This window comes from Rhinolophus sinicus, linkage group LG07 (genome assembly GCF_036562045.2).
Source record: "Rhinolophus sinicus isolate RSC01 linkage group LG07, ASM3656204v1, whole genome shotgun sequence".
Classification (NCBI taxonomy): domain Eukaryota; kingdom Metazoa; phylum Chordata; class Mammalia; order Chiroptera; family Rhinolophidae; genus Rhinolophus; species Rhinolophus sinicus.
This window is the reverse complement of record NC_133757.1, coordinates 5726996-5748060: the sequence shown is the minus strand read 5'-3', so window position 1 is coordinate 5748060 and position 21065 is coordinate 5726996. Positions and strand designations below refer to the sequence as shown.

At 50.9% G+C, this 21065-nt stretch overlaps 1 protein-coding gene across 7 annotated transcripts in view; it reads right to left on the bottom strand.

Moving 5' to 3' along the window:
- Positions 1 to 21065, bottom strand: part of CTBP2 (C-terminal binding protein 2) — a 155177-nt gene that overhangs the window by 38230 nt on the left and 95882 nt on the right. For 6 of the 7 annotated variants that reach the window (XM_074338824.1, XM_019742176.2, XM_019742174.2 and 3 more), the window contains one exon: positions 7932 to 8091. The exons of the other annotated variant lie outside the window; for it this stretch is intronic. In XM_074338824.1, the coding sequence (XP_074194925.1) occupies positions 7932 to 7989 (58 nt within the window). In that variant the 5' untranslated portion in view covers positions 7990 to 8091. The remainder of the gene's footprint in view (positions 1 to 7931; positions 8092 to 21065) is intronic. 7 annotated transcript variants of the gene reach the window in all.

The window sequence follows — 21065 nt, the reverse complement described above, 5'->3', positions numbered from 1 at the left end:
GGACTAAATAAAGAGGGGACCAATTTCTGAAAGAGTAATGAGCCTCACAGACGTAGTTTTTTAATCCTGCGAAGAGCCTCACTACAGAAAATTATACAAAGTAAAACGCCATCTTCTGAAAAGTGAGACACAGTCCAAATTCTCTTGCAGAGAAAATAAACCTAAGATAAAGCTGACTATGTCAAGTCACCCGAACGGTGGCCGCAGCGTTATTATAAGTGACTTCCACCCACAGCCAATTCTTCAATTCCCTGTGCAACACAGAGAGCCGATTCACAATGCGGACACTTGAAAACGCTGAGCGACGGATCTAGACAGTTCCGGAAAAGCAGGGAACATCGAGGAGGGGATGACCACTGACCCCTCCAGGGAGCAGCCCTCGGGCTCCCATCAATACAAGGACCTGGAAAAACACCTGAAATGAATGAACTAGGAGTGCTGTTCGGGGGTCAAATGCTCACATTTTTGGAAGGAAGGAAGGAAAGAAGGAAAAGGAAAAAGAAAAGGAAAGATCGGGCATACGCAGTGGAACTGGCGAAGCTAAGGTCTGGACTCACATGAACGCCACTGGGTCTCACTGCTTGTCCCCTGACCGCTGTGTAGTTTCCCGCCCTCCTGGTGGCAATAAAGGCTTGCTCATTCTCAGGAGGAAGCCATGCCCAACTTTGGGACGTTGCTTGGCCAGCTTTCCCCGGTCCTCCTCCGGTCCTCGGGGCCATGAGACCAAGGCAGCTCTGAAAGTGCGGACGGAAATAAGAACCACCCCCCCCCCCCGAGATGCCTCCCTGTGCCAGCTGAACCCAGGATGAAGCCACTGCCGTGCCCCCCTCCTCTGCCTCCTACAAGCGGCTTCTCCCACGGGGACATTGCTGAGGTTAGTGGGTTACACATTGTTTTCCGGCGGAGACGGCCAAAAATAGGCCTGAGTCCCACTTCCTACTTTTAAATGTGTACAGGCTGTGTTGGTTTATTGCTTGCTTCTGTCAAGTATTTTAGAATTTATGTTTAAAAACAGCTTTCTGCTTTTAAAATTTCTTTCCTTCTGTCCCTTCAGTATCCCCTCCACCAAAGTAACTCACTTGGATAATCTAAACCAGAGTTGGGACAAAACCCCATGTCCACTGGTGCAAGAGCAAACATGTGGCAGGTGGCAGGGTTTTAAGGCAGGCTTTGTGTAAATGACATGAGCACAAAGGGAAAATTAGCAGAACTGTCCACACATCAATTTGCTCATCAAACGCCCCAGGTTGCATGTTGCGTGCTCCCAATTTCTGCGCCTGGAGCATGGAGGCAACCCTCCAAAGGAGACCCAAGCCCTGAGGTGGAGCTTTGCGACCGACCCACCGACAGACTGACTAACCCTTTTAAGATCAGCGGCGCTAAAACAGGCCCAGCAATCTCGTAACTCAAGATTTAGCCATTTTATGGGAGAACAAGGCTTGCACGTGGCTCCTGACTCGACTTCTAGACTAGATTCTAAAATGAAAGCCATGTTATGAAAATTAGGTTTGATTCCCACTGCTTATGGGGTAAAAAGTCCACTCTTTTACGGCATGTTTTAAATGTGCCACTGAAGCAGAAAGTGTTAGCTGGGACCCCAGTGTGGACTCAGGGCCCGTGCAAGTCACGGAACATCTGCCGTGAGGGGCTGAGCGAGTCCTTCCCAGCACCTGACACAGGTGCTCCCTTCCCGCCCCATGAAAACCTCCAACAGCGGCTCTTCCTGTAAAGTCTCAGCTTCTCAGAGACCCGCCTACTCACCCCAACGTGCCACCCCCACATCCCATCACACTCATGTCTGATGTCTGTTCATCTGTCCTGAGTTCAGAATATTCCAGAATTCCTTCTTCTCACCTTTGTTTGGGATGCTCCCATCATTTCCATCTACCAGTGTGTCCGGCTCAAATAACAAACCTCCAGGAAGCTTCCTCAACTCAGTGTCACCCTGTCCCTGGTCCCAAGAAATCTGTCACCTATCAAGGTGGGAACACCATCGAAATAATCCAGGGAACGCAACAGTCTGCAGAGACAGCCCGTGGTTTTCTCACTCCAGGCAACGGAGCCCTGTCCCTGCTGACCTGTTCTTCTTCCACCCACTGCCTGCTCCTTTGTTTGACACTGGGTTTTAAAGTGACCTGCCAAATACGACCCTGTGTGGGGCTTCATGGCGACAGCTGGTCTTTGCGCTTGAGGAGTGTGGAGTGCGACGGAGAAAAATGAGGGAGTGGTGTGTACGGTCCCCAGGAAGTCCCACCCATGACCAGGCCTCTGAACCCACGCCCAGCGAAGCACAAGCACCTCACACGTGCAAGGGCCAGTGGCACAGGGACAGTAAGGTAAGAACAGGGGCACGCACAGCCCCTCCAATGCTGCTTTGGCCCGTGATGGCACAGGAAGAAGATGGGCTGCACGACACGGGACCCATTACCCACTGGCTTGCCAGAGTCTGTTTCCCCCAGTGCAGGGCACGAGTGGGCAGGGAAGGACCCTCCTGGCACTCCCAACCAGGGGCTGGGAAACCAGCACGACGGATGGTCCAGCTCCTCCCATGACTGGTAAAACAGCAAGAGGGACAGGAAGTGTGGAGACCGCCGCAGCCAGGAGCACGTCAGTACACAGACCTCGTTGCCCTCCCAGCTGGTAGTGCTGAGCCAAGGTCTTGCCTGGACCTGGAAGGGGAGCTCGAGTCTCTGAGAGCCACCCGAGTCCTCTCTGCAGACAAAGAGAGCACAGCAGGGAGCCGAGCGTTATTGGCAAGACCGTCCATCAACGTCCCGGCCACTCATCAGAGAGCGGTTTGATGCACGAAGTACAAATCAATCAGAATCGGCAGCATTATTTCATAGTGCGTCACTCACAGGAGAAGAGAGAGGGCAAGAAGCCAGCGGCTTCACAGTCACCCCAATACTTGTAGTTAGGCTGGACAGTGTGGGGGGTGCCCAGGCCCAGGGACCCCCGACGTTGTGTGGGGCACTGTCCGCAGGCCTACGACTCCCCAAAGCCAGACGGCTGTGCTGCCCGTGGACGGACTCCGACGAAGGAGCCTGGGCCTGGAGGCATCGGAAGCCCGGCTCCTGTGAAGCCTCACAGGCCTGAAGGCAGACGCCCTTTCCTCAAAGGTGCAGGGGCCAAGACGCAACGCAGCAAGAGCACCGCAGGCTGGGGAGCTCCGATCTCCAAACACGGACAGAGACGGGGTGCTGCCAACCTGGGGGAGAGGGTGAGCCACTGTGGTGGGGGGGGCTGGGGGGACAGCAAGGGCAACAGCCACAGCACGAAACCAAGACAGGACCCCCACCCCCACTCCGGCCCTGACTACACACCTCACCCCCAGCCCCATAATGGAAATGGAGCGATGCTGACACACTGCTCTCAGAACCATGGTGAGTTTATAGAAATCTGCCAAGTGCAGCTAGAGCCCATCAGCGAATCGACAAGTGCAAAGAGAAGCTTAAGTCTGCATTTTAAGGATGATTAACAACAGAGAATTAATAAACCATTCAATCTGACTGTCATCTGCAGAAAGGGAGGGTCTGCAGTTCCAAATTTATTCTAAAACCATGGCCAAGGAAAGCGAAACGTGGAATTTTATCCCTTGCAAGTAACTTCTACAAAGCTTTGACGTGACCATTCTCCCTTCCTTTACTGCTATTCTACATTTTCCCAGTATATTCATTTACACTATGGAAGTCTTGTCTAGTTGACTATTGTGTATTTACATAACTAATGTAATTATCACTAATCACATAATTACTGGAAATGTGGATAATTGCCTGATCCAAACATATAATTATAATGTATAGCAACATTATGAATCCCATTTTAAAAATCCACGTTTTGGGGCTATTCAGAGATATTACAAATGACTGCAGACTACTTATAGATGGCAGGCTTCAACATGGTTTCTTTATATAGTGTTCTAAAAAACAAAATAAGGAGGGATTTTATATTGCTTTTTTTTTTTTTTTTAAAGAGAGATAAAGCCAAATAGCATAATAAATAGCAGACTCTGGCCCAGTATGCAGACGACGCTCTTCCTATGGGAAATACAGGTCAACCCGTCCGCGCTGTGGGCTCCGATGGGTATGAGCTGGGCGCAGCCACCTCGGAGACCTAGAAGCTCTCAGACGTCTTTGCTTCTGGAACTTTCTGGAAAGGGCCACGAAGGAACTTTCTTGGTGGAACATTCCACTGAGACATACTGTCACCACGACAAGCTCAACACCACCAGAGAAAAAGTCTGCTTCTACCTCATCCCTGTAGTAGGTTCTCTGACATGTCTTGTGCTCGGTGGGAAAGTGGACGTACAACAAGATTCCCCGAGTTTATACTGTCTGTGCACAAAACACACCAACTGGTGTCCACTTCCCCCGCGTGCATCCAACCCGCCCATCATTCTCGGTCTCAGGAGAACATCCCAGTGTAAAGAATGTTGAACAGGACGTTTATTTAACAAGAGCTTCATATCATATTTCTTTATTTTCTTTTTCCTCCTGCAGAGGACAGGCAAGGTCCTCTCCTGCGTTATGTTATGAAGGGGGCTTATCACAGCTCTGCTGATATAATCCTTGGGACCATTTTTCCACGTACGTAAGACATTCGAACAAAATGAAGTAAAATGAAATCTCTACTTTTTTCCACATTATATTCTCAACAGCCACAGGAAAGGATGATGTTTAGTGATTTATTCCACCATAACCCACAATAAGATGCTCTAACAAAAAGTCATCAGCAAAGCCATTGTGGTATATTACAGCTCTACAAACCCAGGGCTTTTCTGAGTTACTTTTCCAACGCTGAGCGATATAGCAAGTCCTCTTCTCTGACCAACAAATATTTGGGGCAAGTCAAACCAGCTCTGCCACGATGTAGCAACGTGTTAAAATTCTGATTGGTGCAATTCACAAATGCAATGTCAATTATGCCAACAAACAAACTAAGCAGAGGGGAAAACCAAGACCTAAGATTATACATCAAAAAGGGGAGCCTGCACTCTGGCTCTGACTGGTCTTATTAGCAGACCCTGCTCCAAAATAATTCTCACACAACAGCACTCTAGGATGGTTTGGTATTAGGCATCAAGAAAGAGCCAAGGACAAATTACACACATGAAAATAGAAGGGTTGCTTTAAAAAAAAAAATTAAAATCTGGCTTTTAAGTCAGCTTGTGAGACCATTATTCCAACTGATTTGGATGGCATCCCAAAGCCTTTGGCTGGTGAGAAAAGCAAAGCTACACTCTGTACTGTGTTTAACTCTCGAGCAGAAAAGTCCCCGGGGGTTGAAGGCGTCGCCCGAGTCCGATTCTGAGCAGACAAAGAGGACCGGAGCTCCACCCCATCTTCCCTGGGCTCCGAGGTGCAAGAGGAGCAAGAGGACGTTGGGACCCTGTGGGCTGGTGTGGAAGGTCTCAGGGAGGAAGGGGCTGGGCCTCGGAAGGCAGGTAGGGATTCTGGAAGCAGTTCCTGTGCAAAGATGATGCTCAGATTCCAGGCTGGCTGGGCTGGAGCAAAAGGGTCCATTCAAGAGAAGGAGGGGAAGAGAGTGGGACCATGGAGTGTGTCAGAAGGCTTGCCTGGCATGGGACCCCACAGCCAGGGCTTCGCAGGGGCTGTGCAGCAGGCGGGAGGGAAGAATAGGAAAGAGTTTGTGTTCCTAGAGACCAAGAACAGGAAGACAGGGGTCCTACACGCCCAGCGCATCTCCAGGGCCATGCAGCTCCACGCTTGTAATCATCAAATCAGGAACAATGATACAGGGAGTCCTACAGATGGGGCGTGGGCCACTGGTGGGAAGGGGAGAGTTGTCGGTGGACTTCCACAGAGAAAATTCAAGTGCAGCTAGTTCACAGCCAGGCATGCAGATAGCTGAGCCCTTCAGGAAGAAATAACCAAATAAAGAACAGGAGATTGCCTGGGGTCCTGGGCACACCTGGCAAATGGGCACCACCTGTCCCGACCTACAGAAGGTGCTAAATCAGCGTGTAAATGCAAGAAGCGCCGTACTCATTATGGCAGTTATGCTTATTAAACAAATGTTTGTGATCAGGAGTTTTAAGTTACACCTGAGTAACTAATTCCGGGTGTCTGTATGAAAAATACATTTACTGCTACCGTCTCAGGAACACTATTCCTGCGTAAAGGTGATACTCAAAGTTCTGTTATAAAAAATGGGTGGGCGTGAACCATGCTTGGGAGAGTGGGTCTGAAACACTGTGCAGCCCTGGCAATACAGAGGAAAAGTCACTTCCTTCAATTCCATTCTCTCTTCCAAAGTGGTTCCTCTCGATAAATATTGGGGTGGAGTCAGCCCCCGATACTAAGCTTGGAATGTTGATCCACTAGGGTTTTTTGGAACAGGGGAATCCATAACCCAAAATGAAGCCCTTTCAGTTACCCTTTCCACTGCAGAGTAAAAGTAAGTTTGAAAACTTCCCCACACAAGCTGAACCCAGATGATGGGACGTTGTACAAACCAACCGGCCTGGGTGCTTTCACGATGTCAATGCTTTCCAAAGTCAGAAAGGCCAGGGAATTATTTGGGATTAAGGTGACAAACTAAATGCAATGTGTATCCGTCGGAGGTTTCTGCATTAGGCAAAAAAAGAAAAAAAACCCTGCTAAAAATGGGTACACAGGGGAAATGGGAATATGCAGTCTGTATTAATAATATTGATCGTAACGAGGTGCAGCTCCCTCGGGGGTAATTATGGTGTTATGTTTATGTGGGAAAGGACCTTAAAGGGGTCACATGCCACAGGTACTTCCGAGGAGATCGCTGCACCTACAACCTTCTTTCAGGGGGTTCTGGAAAAGCCCATCCATCCATCCATCCATCCCTCCCTCCCTCCACCCACACATCTCTCTCTATGTAGCTACAGAAAGCAAGCAAGTGTGTGTCCATTGTACTATTCTTTCTGTATGTTTGAAAAAATTTTTAAATGTTTCCTTAAATCCTGAAGTGCTAACCCCCTTCCCCTGCAGCACAGCCCAGGACCGTGGGGGGCAGCCAGGGTCTCTCCTTCTTGCAGCTCGAAGCTCTCGCAGGCTGTGCCGTCACACAGGAGAGCACGGCTTTGATTATCCACCCCACGTGGCATGAGCCACATCTACTTAAACAACAAACAACTCCATATGGGCAGCTTGTGGGACACACATTCCTGTCCCCAAATTAGCGGGCCAACCAGTGTGCTAGCACATGCAGGGGCCTCGAGGAGGCTCCCTCCGTCACCTCTGTGACAAATCCTGCCGTGAAGCCACCAGGCCACGCTGAGCCACACGAGCCCAGCCCGGCAGCACCGGGGCCCGCAGGCGCTCAAAGCCCAGGTCCCCTCGCTCTGGATTTCTTACCACTCCCTAATTAGGAGAGGATGGTGCTTAATCAACATTTTAGAGTGTTGTCCCCAGGTTTCCATTAGATTTTAATTATGTTTATTTTCCCTTTCATGAATAAAACACTTCCAGACATTTTCAAAGATACCAGGAATGTGAACACAACACAAGGGGCAACACTGGGCTCCTCAGGAATGGTCCTGGAATTCACCCTTGTAAATACCGTAATTCGAAACAGAGCAAGCCCGGAAACTTCAGGAAGTAAAAACAAGATGGTCCTAATATACAGCGTCTTTCATATGCAAAATGATCTTAGGTAAGTGGAAAAAATGGGCCTTGGTTGGGGCCTACTCCCCTCCCCAGCTTTCCTCCTAGCCCCACCCCTACCCCGGAAGCCAGGCCTCGTCCTCCGTGAAGGTCAGGCCTATGGACCATGAGGCCAGGGCACTGGCAGAGGTGCCTGACAGTGAGGCCTTGGCTGGCGGGTGCAGGTGTGGTACAGTCTGAAAAGGGAACCAGTTCCCGCCAGGCGAGCGGGTCACGGACTCCAGGGCGAGGCTCCGCGTCTGGTTAAAAACCGCCCATCACGCTGGCTCTTACCTTCACAAATTCTGTCCAATCGCTGTCGCTTGACTTTGTGCTTATCCACAAGGGCCATTCTTTATCGAACTTTGCAACTCTCTGATTCAAAAGGCAAAGCGGTCCTCTAAGAACTTAGGGGAACTCGCAGGAGTCTGCGGGCATTACGCCACTATGAACCCTGAAACAAGGAGAAAAGAATCCTTACTCTCTGGACACCCTGGGGGCACAGGACACAGGTCATTCAGGGCTTTGCTGCCACTTTCTACAAGGGGACCTGCCATCTGGCCACTTGCTGAACTCCCTCAAACACTGGGAGATGGAGTTGCTCCAAGTCCATTGTCCCAATCGCCTGCCTGTCTTGTAACAGGAGGCAAGTGAGCACGACCAAGACGGTTGTCATTTGTTTCTGCAAGCGCTAAATGGCAGCATCTGGATCTCTTGCTTTTAACTTCAGGGCTGTAAACACCAATTACCAACCAACCTGAATCGTAACAATTTGTACTCCACTGCCAGAGACCAAGCCACGAGGGCCAGCGGGGCCAGCGGGGAGCGGGTCTCAGGTGCACCTGGAGAAGGACACAGACACGCAGCGGGGGCTACAGGAGAGCTCGCTCGGGTCTTCCACCAGGTGGCTTACGGAACTTTCCAAACTGGCCCTCGGGGGTCAGGAGTCAGAGCCACTGCACAGCACAACACAAACCCCGGCCCCACGGCGGGAGAGCGGGGGCAGGAAGCCAGCCACACACCACCTAACCAACGTGTGCCCAGTGCCGCCTTCCTGAGCCTTCCTTGCATGTAGAGGGAGCCACAGATGGCATCGGCAAGGGCGGTGTCCAGGCCACTGTCCCACACCCATGGTGCTTCAGGCAAATAGCGGAGGCAGAAGAGGAAGAGAGGGAGGGGCTCCCTTTGGGTTGGGGTATATGGGACTCTCCAGAGGGAAACCCAAATGCCACCTGAGGATGGGGCGTGGCTATTCGCTGGTTTGTGGAGACAGTCCAGGGCTGTGTGTTGTGGGACCTGCCCCCATTTCCTGCTCATCCGATGTACCAGCCGAGGCCACAAAGCATTACCTGCAACCCCCAATGTCCTAGCTTTTGACTCATTGCTGCAGTCTTATTGTAACACACACACACACACACACACACACACACACACACGTCCTCAGTTATCCAGCAAAAGGGGGGGAGTGGGAGACAACAGTGAGGCTCCAGGGTTAATAATGTGGCCTGTTGTGTCGAGTCATCAATTATGCAAAACGATGGGAGTTGCGCCATCACAGGTCAGAATGCAGGTCTGACTATGGAAAGGGGGGTGATTTCCTGGTAGTTAATGGCTCATTTCCCAGCAATGAGGCTGAAAAAGGACCCCAAAGATTTATGGCCAATAATTACGTGACTTTCTTTAAATGTGGTAGGCAAAAGCACAATTTCTAATCACATCAATAATTAATGCAACATTCAAGAGATACCAAACCCTTTCCAAACCTGGGAAGTCCCCGCACCTGGAATGCCCATTCTGGATGAGTGAAAGGAAGGTCATCCTAAAGCCAGCTGGGTCACCACCTGGAAGATCTGGGCGGACGGAGGTGTCGCGGGCATAGTTTTTAAATTCTGGTTTTGCTTTTGCTGGACTTTATGACAGGCAACCATGCAAAGGGCCGCGTGACAGGCCGGGGGTTCCTATGTCCGGCCAACTTGAGCAGAGAGTAACAGAGAGAGGGGCAGGGCCTCTGGACCCGGGCATTTGTGCCTGAGACCAAGGAGATGGGTCCAGAGCTTGGCTGGCAGTTTCCATTTGCTCAGGTCCTGAGCTCTGATAACCAAACTGCAGCGTGGCCCCCTCTGGACTGCAGTGAAGCCAGACCCCCACCTCAGCTGCCTCATCAGAGGGGTGAGAGAATTAATTAGTTAATATTTGTGAAGTGCCTTAGAGATGAAAAATGACAGCATTATCATCGAAGGCAAGATGGGTTTCACACCCTCCTCCAATTCCCGGGTGAGGCGTAATCATTCTTTTTGCTTTCCTTTGAATTTTAATTTGTATAATTAGATGGCTTCCTGAAAAATTGATAACTAGAATCTCAATTTCGCAATCAAAGGAAATCAAGCATCAGCTTACACAAATTGTCTGTGTCCTATTATTTAAAAAGACTTTTTTAAAAAAAGCAACTGACTTCGGTGTCTGGCGTTTTGGGAGGTCGGGGGGGGGATACTCTCTGTGGCGGGCCCTTCTGTAGGGCCCCCTCCAGCGGTGGCACCCACCCGTGTCTCAGACTGCCATGTGGACAGTGAATTCAAAGTCACAAGACCACCAGGCTGAGTCTGGTCTGGACTCGATGGCAGTGATCACCGATTCATGGATTTTAATCCCCCCACTGCCCCCACACACAATATCTCTTTTGAAGTAAGAATGTATAAAATGTGACATTTGCATCCTCCGAAGGAGCAAGCTCTTTACAAGGACGTAATCAACATAACGCTCTTCCAGATGACAGGGACAGGCCCTCCTCAGAGCCGGGCTGCAAGCAGCGGGTCTCGGGCTGCCGTCCACGCGGGGAATGCCAACACCTCACACCCACACCCACCTGGGCTCCCCCGGCAGTGCCTGCTACGAAAGCCAACCCCTGCCTGAGACTCCACTCAGAAACCATGAACTTTGCTTGCACTGAATTTATCACCTCCATCACCAACTGACACCATCTAGTCAATGTTTAACCACAAATAAAGACAAACATGGGGAGAAAAAAGGGGGAATGTGTTACATTCTCCCACTTTTGTTGAAATTGTAATCCGTCAAACCACGGTAGTGGGTGGTGGGAAGACAGTTCGAGAACCTACTTGCGAATGACTGTGGATAAGCAAGTGCCATGCCTGTAGGATAGGGGTCATGCTACTTGGGTCCCAACACGGTGGTGAGGACCACATGGGAACGTGCATATGAAAGGGAGCAGAAGACACCACCTCACAATGTGTCACTTTGGCCTGTGGATTATTTTGAGCTGAAGGCAAGCAAGACCCAGCAGGTTCAGGAAAAACTCCTACCTCTCCCTTCATTACGGATCAAATTTAGATAGAGGGCCTGGCCCAGAAAGAGCTATTACCAGAGATAACCTTTTATACGGAAGACCTATCTGTACGGCGGGGCAAACATCTGCTCTTCTTAGCATCCTGAGAATCACCCTCCTGCCCTCGGAAGCCCCAGGCCCCTGTCCCTTCCTTAGCTGAGGGTGGCACATAAGCCTCCACTGCCCGACTGGCCCTTGTGTCTTTGGGGCTCCCATCTGTATGAAATTTGTTTGTTTCCTCCCATTAACCTGTCTTATGTCAATTTAATCATTAGACCAGTGAAAAGAACCTAGAAAAAGGGAAATTTTTCCTCCCCAACACGTGATCACGTTTGATGCGGAACAGCAGGCTTCGAGAATCTCCCTTTGGTGAGCCCCCCAACCCCCCCACCCCGGGCACAAACCCCACCATAGACTGTCCTTCCCTCTGGCTTAGGCTTGGAGGTAACCTCAGCGAAACTCAGGAAAGGTCAAAGACAAGTCAGGTCTTTCCATAAATAGGAACAGTACACCAACGCCAAACCTTACAAAACAAAACAAAACAAAACAAAACAAAACACAACAAAACAAACACACCGTGTTCTCTCTGAAGAGAAATCACAGGACCAACCACAGACAGGTCTGTGTTTTATTAGCTTGAGATGAGTTTGGTATCCGAGAATAATTCAACGTGTCTCAGAAGAGGAAAAATGCCTGGACAGAAAGCCACTTGGAGATTCTTGTTGTTCTATTAGAACCAAGCTACAGGCATGGCAGGTTTGCCCCATGTGGGTTTCAAAGGGAAACATGAGATTTAAGAAAAGAGGGAACAAAAAGGAAGAAAAACACTTCCCTTTTGCAACCACTTGCTTGGATTACCAAACACAAACAGAAACACTCAAAGGTGAGGGCAAGAGAAATGGGGTTTCCCCTCTTCCAACAAGGTCCAAAACCCGGGCACATTAGTTTTTACTCAACAGGACCATTAGCAGCTTTGCCTGCAGGGATCAAACCGTCAGAGCACACCTCGACCTCACCACTGCACCTTCTTAAAAATCTCAAATAGGTTTTTAAGATTCCCCCCGTTTCTTTATTCTAGTTCCTAGACTTCATAAAGATTGGGCAGATGAAGAAATTTACAGCAAGTAATTGATGTCTTTCAAAAGCAAAAAAAAAAAAATTCATCTAAAATGAATTAAACGTGATGACTCAAGCCTTCAATTCTTTCAAGGAAATCCACTTAAACATTATGTTAACAGAGAGAGACCAAGGTTCATGACGTACTAACGAATTAATTCTTCTCTCAGTTAAGCAAGCACTGCCAGTTCTCCAGGGAAGCCCTGGAGTCCTCAGAATGCACGTCATTGTTAAACCTGCAAGGGGGTAGGTGTGAAGTTTGGGGGGTTCAGATGCAACACAGAAGGCTCCTGGCCGGCCTGGCTGCACCAGGCACAGGGTCTTCCCCCGGGACCCCTACATGGTCGACACCACTCCCGAGGTCTCCTGCACCACAGACTGTAAGGCTCCCCGATGTGTCAACAGGCTCGTTCACCAACCTGTGAGTGACAAAGCAGGGTGGCACCCTGTCCAGGCTAAGGGGACACAGCGAGTAGCTGCTGGCACAGGCAGGGCTCTGCGGGTGGGGTGCCATGCAGCATATCTCCAAGGTCAGGGGGTTTTCAGTGCCTGGCGAATGCTGGCCTGCCGATGACCACTACCCAGAAAATCCCCTCTGACTCTCGTCCCAAATAAAGCCACAGGCCTTTGGGCTACTTCAAAAGAACCTGTTCCAGAATCTTCAGAAGCCAAACAGGAACAACAAATTCCTTTCTTAGAAGATAGCTGCGAGGGATCCTCTGAACAGGTGATCTGGGTTTTGTTTTGTAAATTGTACCTACAGAATCAAATTAAAATCTAGATACAACAAAATACATATTCTACAAGCATCAGGGGTCAGTGGGGAGAACGCTGGCCTATGCTTTGGCCAAAGAGTCAATATAACACCATCATCATAATAAAATCGTCAGAACTGTACTTTAAGGAAGAAAATGAAACTTCGGGGGAATGCAGCTTTTGTGGGAAATGAGCTAACGGAAGTCAATTTTGTAAAAGCCCCAAAGCTCCTACTGCTCCTTATTTCCTCAGTAGCTTTGGGCACGTTTGGTCTTTTGGGCAAGGTGAGACACATTCTTCAGACGTCAAGTAGCACAAAAAGCTGTACAGGGAAGTCTCCCACCCCCCACCCCCAATAACTGGCAGGACCCTTCAATACACACTGAAGCCTCACTCTGGTTCCTGGAGCCCGTCCTGTCCATCATTCGGCAAGTCCTGGGAGCAGAACTGCTTGTTTCCCCAGGGATGTCCAGGAGCCCAACCCTAGGGTGGCAAGGTCACACCCTCGTCACATGCCCTCAATCTGTTCCACGGACCCCACCCTCGGAGCTTCCTGGGCTGATGCAACACGGTGTCCCAGACAGACACACACAGATAGTTCAAGTGTGGTTAGCACAGGTCCACTGCGCTTTTCCAACACCCGGAGGCCAGGCGTGAATCCTTGTGCGTTCGGGTTGTTAGCACACAAAGTATGTCTCCTGGTGTTAAATGCCAAACTGAGAATTCTAAATACTTCCTCTGCTAAAAGCGATCATCAAGCACAGGGGACCTGAGCACAAACGACTCATGGTTTTCCTAAATGACTGTTTTATTTGTGTCGTAACGAAAATTCAGTGTTGGGTCTTCTGATGCCGAAGAAAACGAGACACTGCTGTGTTGAGAATCTTCACACATTTTTTAAGCACTTGACTTACAAATACGCTTTAGAAATAAATGACATAGTTTTAATAAAGTTTCCTTTAAAAATAAAAACAAAAACGATAAAGGCAAACAAACTTTCATTCAAATTAAGAGGTGTAAACAACAGCTTTCATTCCCAGTGGGTTGCGACTGACGCATCATAGAAAAATGGGTTAATGTCTCTTTTCCCAATTTTCTGATCCTTTCGTCTCCTTTGGCAAAATAATTCTGATCTGCACGGGGCGATGGGGAGTAGCCACGTCAAGTCCTAGGCGGACAGAGGAAGTTCCACCCTGACCCCACACTCCTCTGTTGTCACAGACCGAACGCAAGTAATCTTTGTAGGATGTTTACATCTGAGCGAGTAGAAGGGAACACGATTCAGAGAAGTATCTAGAACATCGGAAAGTTCTCATAAAATGACTGCAGGAAGACTTCCACCATGGTGAGGTCCCTCCAGGGCCCCAAAGATGACCGAGGGTGATGTCTGCAGCTGCGGTAGAGCTGTGCAGCCACACGCACTTGCTGTGGTCCCGAGCGGGGTAAACGCATGGGTAACTGGTGGTCACGAAGGGCTTAGACCTGGGGACTCAGGCAAGGCAGGAGCCACCAGCCGACAGCTACCTGGAGGTTATATGACAAACTTGTGCTAAACTTGAAAATACGTAGCCTATGGAATGGGGTGTGTGTGTGTGTGGGGGGGGGGGACAGCGAAGATTTAGCATTTTTAAGGCAACTTTGGGTTAATTTGGCTTATTCCAATATCTATGAATCGAGCTGTATTTAAATGTCTAATAAAGACAATTAAAAGAATTAGCTGGTTATCAAATAGCAACGATAGGATCTTAAATTTTAAAAAAAAAATCTTAATGTTGGCTTTTGAGGACGTCTGCCTCTTGATTCCCCGCCACTGGGAGGTCCTGAATCACCACCTTCCTCAGGGGACACAGCTGCTCTGCTGCCCTTGTGAGATCCCAGCCCGTTTGTTTCCTGACATGGTTCAGCCTGAAATCCCCGTGCCAGAGCACACTGGCAAAGCTAGTGTGAAGCTGACCTCCTGTTGCAGCCCTTCTGGGGAGCAGGCCCACCCAGAGGCCTGGTGCCCAGCGATGGCGCCCTTCGGCCAGCAGAGGGCACTGCACACCCTGCTCGGCCTTCACCAGGCTGCAAAGACAGCTGCTTTGCCAGGACCGGGCTTGTTCATTTCCATCCCAATTTGGACTCTGCAAGAAGCTGGAGCAAGAGAGACCAGAGGCCCAGAGGAAAGGTCTGAGAGGGTTGCAGGATGACACACTGCATTTCCCCTCAACCTCAGGATGCAAAAGGGACAGATACCTCCAATTACGGATAAGTTTGGGCTTTAGGAACATGACCTGTCAGGGGAAAGGGGGTGCAGCGGTGGCCCTGCCCATTGTATGCATTTCCTGGTGGCAGCTGAGCTTTGCCCTCTCGGGGCTGAGTGAGCTGAAATTCAGGCCATGGAGAGGTGGGTCTTGCAGCAGGGAGGTTCCCTGCCCTGCGTTGGGGTCCCTGACCCAGGAAGGGCCATGGGCCACCTTGCAGGGTGATTTTCCATTAGGCTTGTGCTTCTTGTTTAAAAATACATCAACGCAGAACGAGCCACAGCGATGAAAAATGAGAACAACTTGGCAGAGATGTAATTTATAAGGGAAGAACTGAGGTGGGACTGGGCAAAGGCCGGCAGGCTTTCCATCACAAACCACAGCTTCTGGGGCACCACACCCCCGATAAACTGGCGGCGGCTCCATTCTCCTTACCCTCCGGGATGTGTGCTGGGAAACTGGGGTGACCTCAGAATAGATAACTGTTTTCAGGAGACACTCATTTGGAAAGCGAGGTGGGAAAAAGTGGATTTTTCCCAATCTCCCCAGGGACTGGTTCTGGCCAGCAGTGCCAGCCTGGAGGCAGGGCCTTCCCTCTGGGCCCCTTATCCTGGACCTTGCACCTTTGTGGCTGCTGCCCTCCGACTGCCAGGCTGACCACAGCAGACGGGCAGCTGACCGCTCTGGTATTTTCTGATCACCGAGTCCTAAAAAGCCGACACGCTGACTCACACACACACACACATGTGCACACACATGAACACTCACACACGCGCACGCACATACTCTCACACACACACTCACACACACATGGTACATCAGCTCCCTCCCCACACCTCAGGGCTCCCCAGCAGTTCAGGCTGGAAAAGGAAAGGAGGGGCTGGTTTAGTCCACTGGTGCTGAAGTCCCCCCCCATTGGCAGGGACACAGGTCCTGCCAATCCCTACAGCTCACACCCGTACCACCATTTCAAAGCCAAGTTTGCCATAAAAGATGCCACTGGGCCACACGGCTTACTTGTGGCCCGACTCGGCAGGCGATGCCTTTGGAAGGACCCCCACACAGAGATGCCAGGCCGTCCACCTTCCCCAGGAAGCCTCAGGGATGAGTCTCTCTCTGCCCTTCTTGCTTGGCTTCTGACATCACAAGCCCCTCTCCACCTGGTTCCAAAACCACTTTAGGTGGGACTCACTCTCATGTCTTGGAGGAGGGTCCTCTGTACAGCCCACTTCAGTGTGGACAACCCAGCAAGACACGTGGGCTACCTGGTGGCCAAGGAGAGGCTGAGAGAGACCAGCAAGCACAGCCCAGGTAGAGGCTGACGACAAGGGACCTTCAAGCTGGTCTGACAAGTTATCACTGCGAATGATGGATGCCGGCGGCTCTTTGTCCCTTTTTAGAAAGCCAGTGTCGGGAAAAATTATCTCAAACGGTAAGAAGAGCTCACCCCAAACCCACGCACCTGCCTGAAGGAGTAGGGACCCAGCTCCCAAGTTAAGTGCCAGACGGACCACAGGTAGCCAGCTGAGGACCAAACCAGATTCCTGAGCAAACCTGGTCACACCCTGCAGCCCAGCCGATGTGGCAGGAGAGCCAGCTGACCACGTGCACAGCTCAATGCATCAGTTTCTGCGTCCGAGGGGCCAACACTTAGGGCTTGTCATGGACAGGAGTGTCCACGTGCCTGGGCTGGCCCATCCTTTATTTCAAATGAGGTGCTGCTTGCACAAAGGCAGACACTCAGGAACACCAACTCAGGCCTCACCAACGGAGCACTCAGTTTGTTTTACGCTGACAGACTTTCCTCATCTGGGTCTTTACAAATACCTAAATTCCATCGTCCTGTTTCTCTACAAGGAAAGCCCCTGGGCTGGAGCTGCGGAGACACCGGTGAGCCCACACAGTGCCTCATGCAGGAGTTTTACAGAAACGGCAAGCAGGAGTCGGACACCCCTAACTCTGGAAGTCTTCTGATGGAAGAGCAGTTCTTCCCAGACCTTATCTTTCCAACCTGAGTCATCAAAAGGGAAATCTGAATGTTATATGTAGCTATTTAACAACATGAAATAAAACAGCTTGCAGCGAATTCATTTCACTTAACACAGTTTTAAGGTGGAGGATGGTGAGTGTCATGCAAACCCCAGGGGAGGTGGGCTTTGTTTGTATCTATGACTAACCACAGGGAGGGTGGCCGCACTGTCACAGGGAGGGTAGCTGCACTGTCAGATGGGGGCCGAGAAGTGAGTGACACTCCTGTGACACATAAATCCATCTCCGCTGAGCACACGTGAGAAGAGAAGAAGGGAGTGGCTGAAGAGCTCCTTGTGTTTTCATGTTTTAGGGAATTCCTGGGGTTTTCTTGAATTATTTGACATATTTTACAGTGGCCTCCAGGTCTTCGGGGGACAAGCGATGCCATTTTTATATTCATTGCAGGCCAGAATGTTCTGAGTTATGGCTAAAACACCCCTTGGTGCCGAGAGGTAGCTGGGATGGGGGGAGAGGAGGCAGAAACGCTTCCCATGAGAATTTTCCAGAGGTGGGAATCCTTGTCATGACGAACCGGGTCCTTCAGGAGCAGGGCAAACGTTGGGAGGTTAGGATGGATGGGGTGCAGGTAACCCCATCACCTGTTAGCTATTACAGCTCACCATGTGCTAATGCCCAAGGATCCGAATTTTACATGAAATCCTATTAAAGAACCCTTGACAAGGTGATGGCCGTTAAAAATCTGCTCTGAGCTTATTTATAGGGATGCTGCACCCAGGGGAGCCCCCGCCAGACGAAGAACAGACGGGAAGGAGCCTCCGCTCCGAGCAGGCAGGATTATCTGGACACGACGTTGATGTCTCTGGACCAGACACCACGTGAGGATGGCAGGAGACGACGTTCCAGGGAAAGGCGGGCTCTCGAGCGCCCCTCCTTGCAGGGCTGTGTCCTGCCTTAGCCAGACCCCACTGCACAGAGATGCGCTCACGGTTAACATAAGGAACACCCCAAAGGCGTAACACACTTTCAACTAAAAGCCCACTGTCACCCCGGGTATAACTGCCTTCTAGCGATTAAGGTATGCCTCCCCCCCAAATTCTGTGGCAGTCCTAAGCCCCAGCACCCCAGTGACCTTTCTGGAGACAGGATCCTTATAGAGGTAATCCAGTTAAACTGGGGTCACTAGGGTGCGCCCTAATCCACGATGACAATATGAAAAGGGAAAATTTGGACACAGTTATGGACAAAGACCATGTGAAGCCACAGGGAGAAGAGCGCCATCTGCTAAAGAGAGGCTGGGATAGGCCCTCCCCTCGCAGCCCTGGGAGGAAACAAAGCCCGACACCCCGACCTTAGACTTCCGGCCTCCAGAAAGGGGTGACAGGAAGTGTCTGCTGTTTAAACCACTCAAGTTGGTGGTACTTTGTGATGGCAGCCTGGCAAACGCATCCGTGCCTACACATGACACTGGGGATGACTGTCCCCAAGAAACTGCTCTGGGACCTCGCACCAATGATGCTTAGGGAAGCTCAGAACCACCTGGTGGGAAGCCTGGCTGTGGGGAAGGGGTGGCCCTTACAGGGCGTGATCCTGGATGTATCAGAGAGCCAAGTCAGCCCCAGGCCCAGGCAGGAAAACTCAACCAACACAGACGTGTGTGCCCCAGGGCTATGCCAGGCAATCAGAAAGGGCCCGCTGGTGAGCCAAGATCCTACGTGAGGACCTTCCTCTGTGTTTTCAAGGCAGATACGCAAAAAGACAGAAGTCTAAACGCACTCTCCTTTACACTGTGTCCTGCTCCCCAAATCTGGGAATTCGTTGTTTTGAACACACAGCCACTGTGTCGTCTGTGTTAACACCGGGTAGATTTCTCCACCCGACTCCAAGGGGTAGGGAGAAGGGTGGCCCCACACACCAGCCCCCTTTCCTCAGTCAGGCGGCATTAGCTGCAAGCTGCTTTGTTATCTGACAGCAAACAGATGAGGAGGCTGTGCCTGAACGGCCTGAGTGACAACTGTCTGTGTGGGCCAGACTCCGTTACGGGTCTGGGTTCCACACAGTGAGGAGATGCGTTTCTGCTCCAAGGCAGGGATCCTGGACGCAAGCTGGACACTGCGACTCCAGTCACCTCCATTACTTTGGCCTTGGGGTAGCCTGTCCTTGGGAAATTCTGAGAAGGAAGCCATTTCTGACAGTAAAAGCATTCTCCCTGGCCTACCCTCAGTTATTCTCTTGGAACCAAAGTGTGACTACACACATCACAGCATGCAATCGCTGACCCCAAATATTTCTTCAAAATCAAGAACTTCCGAATAAATTCAAGCACAATGAATGATACCGTTTCCCCAAAAATAAGACTTAGGCAGACCATCAGCTCTAACGTGTCCTTTGGAGCAAAAATTAATGTAAGACCCGGTCTTATATTAATTTTTGCTCCAAAGGACACGTTAGAGCTGATGGTCTGGCTAGGTCTTATTTTCGGAGAAACACAGTACCACTGCAACCATCACTGACTCTCAGAGGATGTGGGGGGGTGACTCCAGGTTTCTGGGGTCCAGCTGTGACTTAGCGTCTCAAGGGCTGGGGCTCCCTCACCTCCACGCACTGGATCCCCTGTGCTGTTGGCACTCAGACGTGGCCAGCAAACAGAGTAGATTCAAGATAACCCTCTTCCATCCTTTGAATTGCAACCGCCCCTCCCATCGTCAAACAGATATCAAGAGGACATTGGCAATGGGCTCAGGATACGTGCGGTCCTCTGCACACATGGTGGCCTCAGCCCTCCTGGGCATCACCCAACAGGACAGAAGAAGGGGCATGTCTGTGTGTGTGTGTGTCCATTGAGAACAAAGAAGGCCTCTGCCTCTCGAGGTGACTTCCTCAGGCTCACCCAGGACTGGGACCACAGCCCGCCCCTCCCAGGTCTATCGACGCTGCAACCAGCTCCAGATCCTGAGGCCTTTGGAGAAGCAAAGGATTCATCTCATAAGGGGAGACCGGGGCAAAGGAATGAGGCTGGCGTGCATTGGTTTTTTGCCAAGTCTGAGGTCAGACGCCTCTGGGCTCAGAGACAGCACTTCAGGTGAGGGCTGGGTGAGCATCTCACATTTCTGGGGAAGGGGAGCTCTCATGCCACCCACCTTCCAGGGCCTCTACTTGCCCTAGGCCTAGACTGGGGTTAGCCTAGGGGCCAGAGGGGGAAGGAGGGTCTGCACATTTGGGAGGCGAGGACTTTACACAGAGAAGAGACACTCTTCCCAACTCACACTAACAGGGAGCCAAAAGGCTGCCCTGTCTGTGGGGTGGGGGCACCGGCCAGCAACACGAGGGACCAGGTCTCCATGACCTGTCCAGCTTCCCAGGGAGCGTCCAGACCCAGCATCCCAGTGACGTGTCAGCTCCCTACTGCAGCCCGCTGGTGGCAGTGGGGTGCCCACGGTACATGCCTATGGAACATGGGGGAGGGGTTGTGAATTGTCAGGGGTCCAAGGAGGATTTGCAGAACCATGGCCCTTCCCGTAAGAGACCTATAATCTTCCCTCCTCTGCTTGATGCGGATTTCCTCCTGGCCGAGGAAGCCAGAACAAGAATCAGGACCTCAGGGCCCCCAGTGATCCCACGCCTGGTATTCAAGCTGTGTAATCTCTGCTTTTCACAAACAAGACAGGTGTTGGGGTGTCACCACTGAGATTACACTGTGTTGGGAATCCTCTCTCACTCACTTTCTCAGGGCAAGCCAGCTGCAGGGTTGTGAGATGCAGTATGGAGAGGTCCACCTGGCAAGGAACTGAGGGTGGCCTCTGATCAACAGCCATTGAGGAACCGAATTGAATCGCAAGAGGCCCTGGAAAAGGACAGTGCCCCAGGCAAGCCTTCAGATGAGTCAGCAACCCCTGCTGACAGCTTGACTGAAACATGAGAAACCCTAGTCAGCCAGGGCCCCCAGCTATGCAGCTGTGGACTGTGGGCTCCTGACCTGAG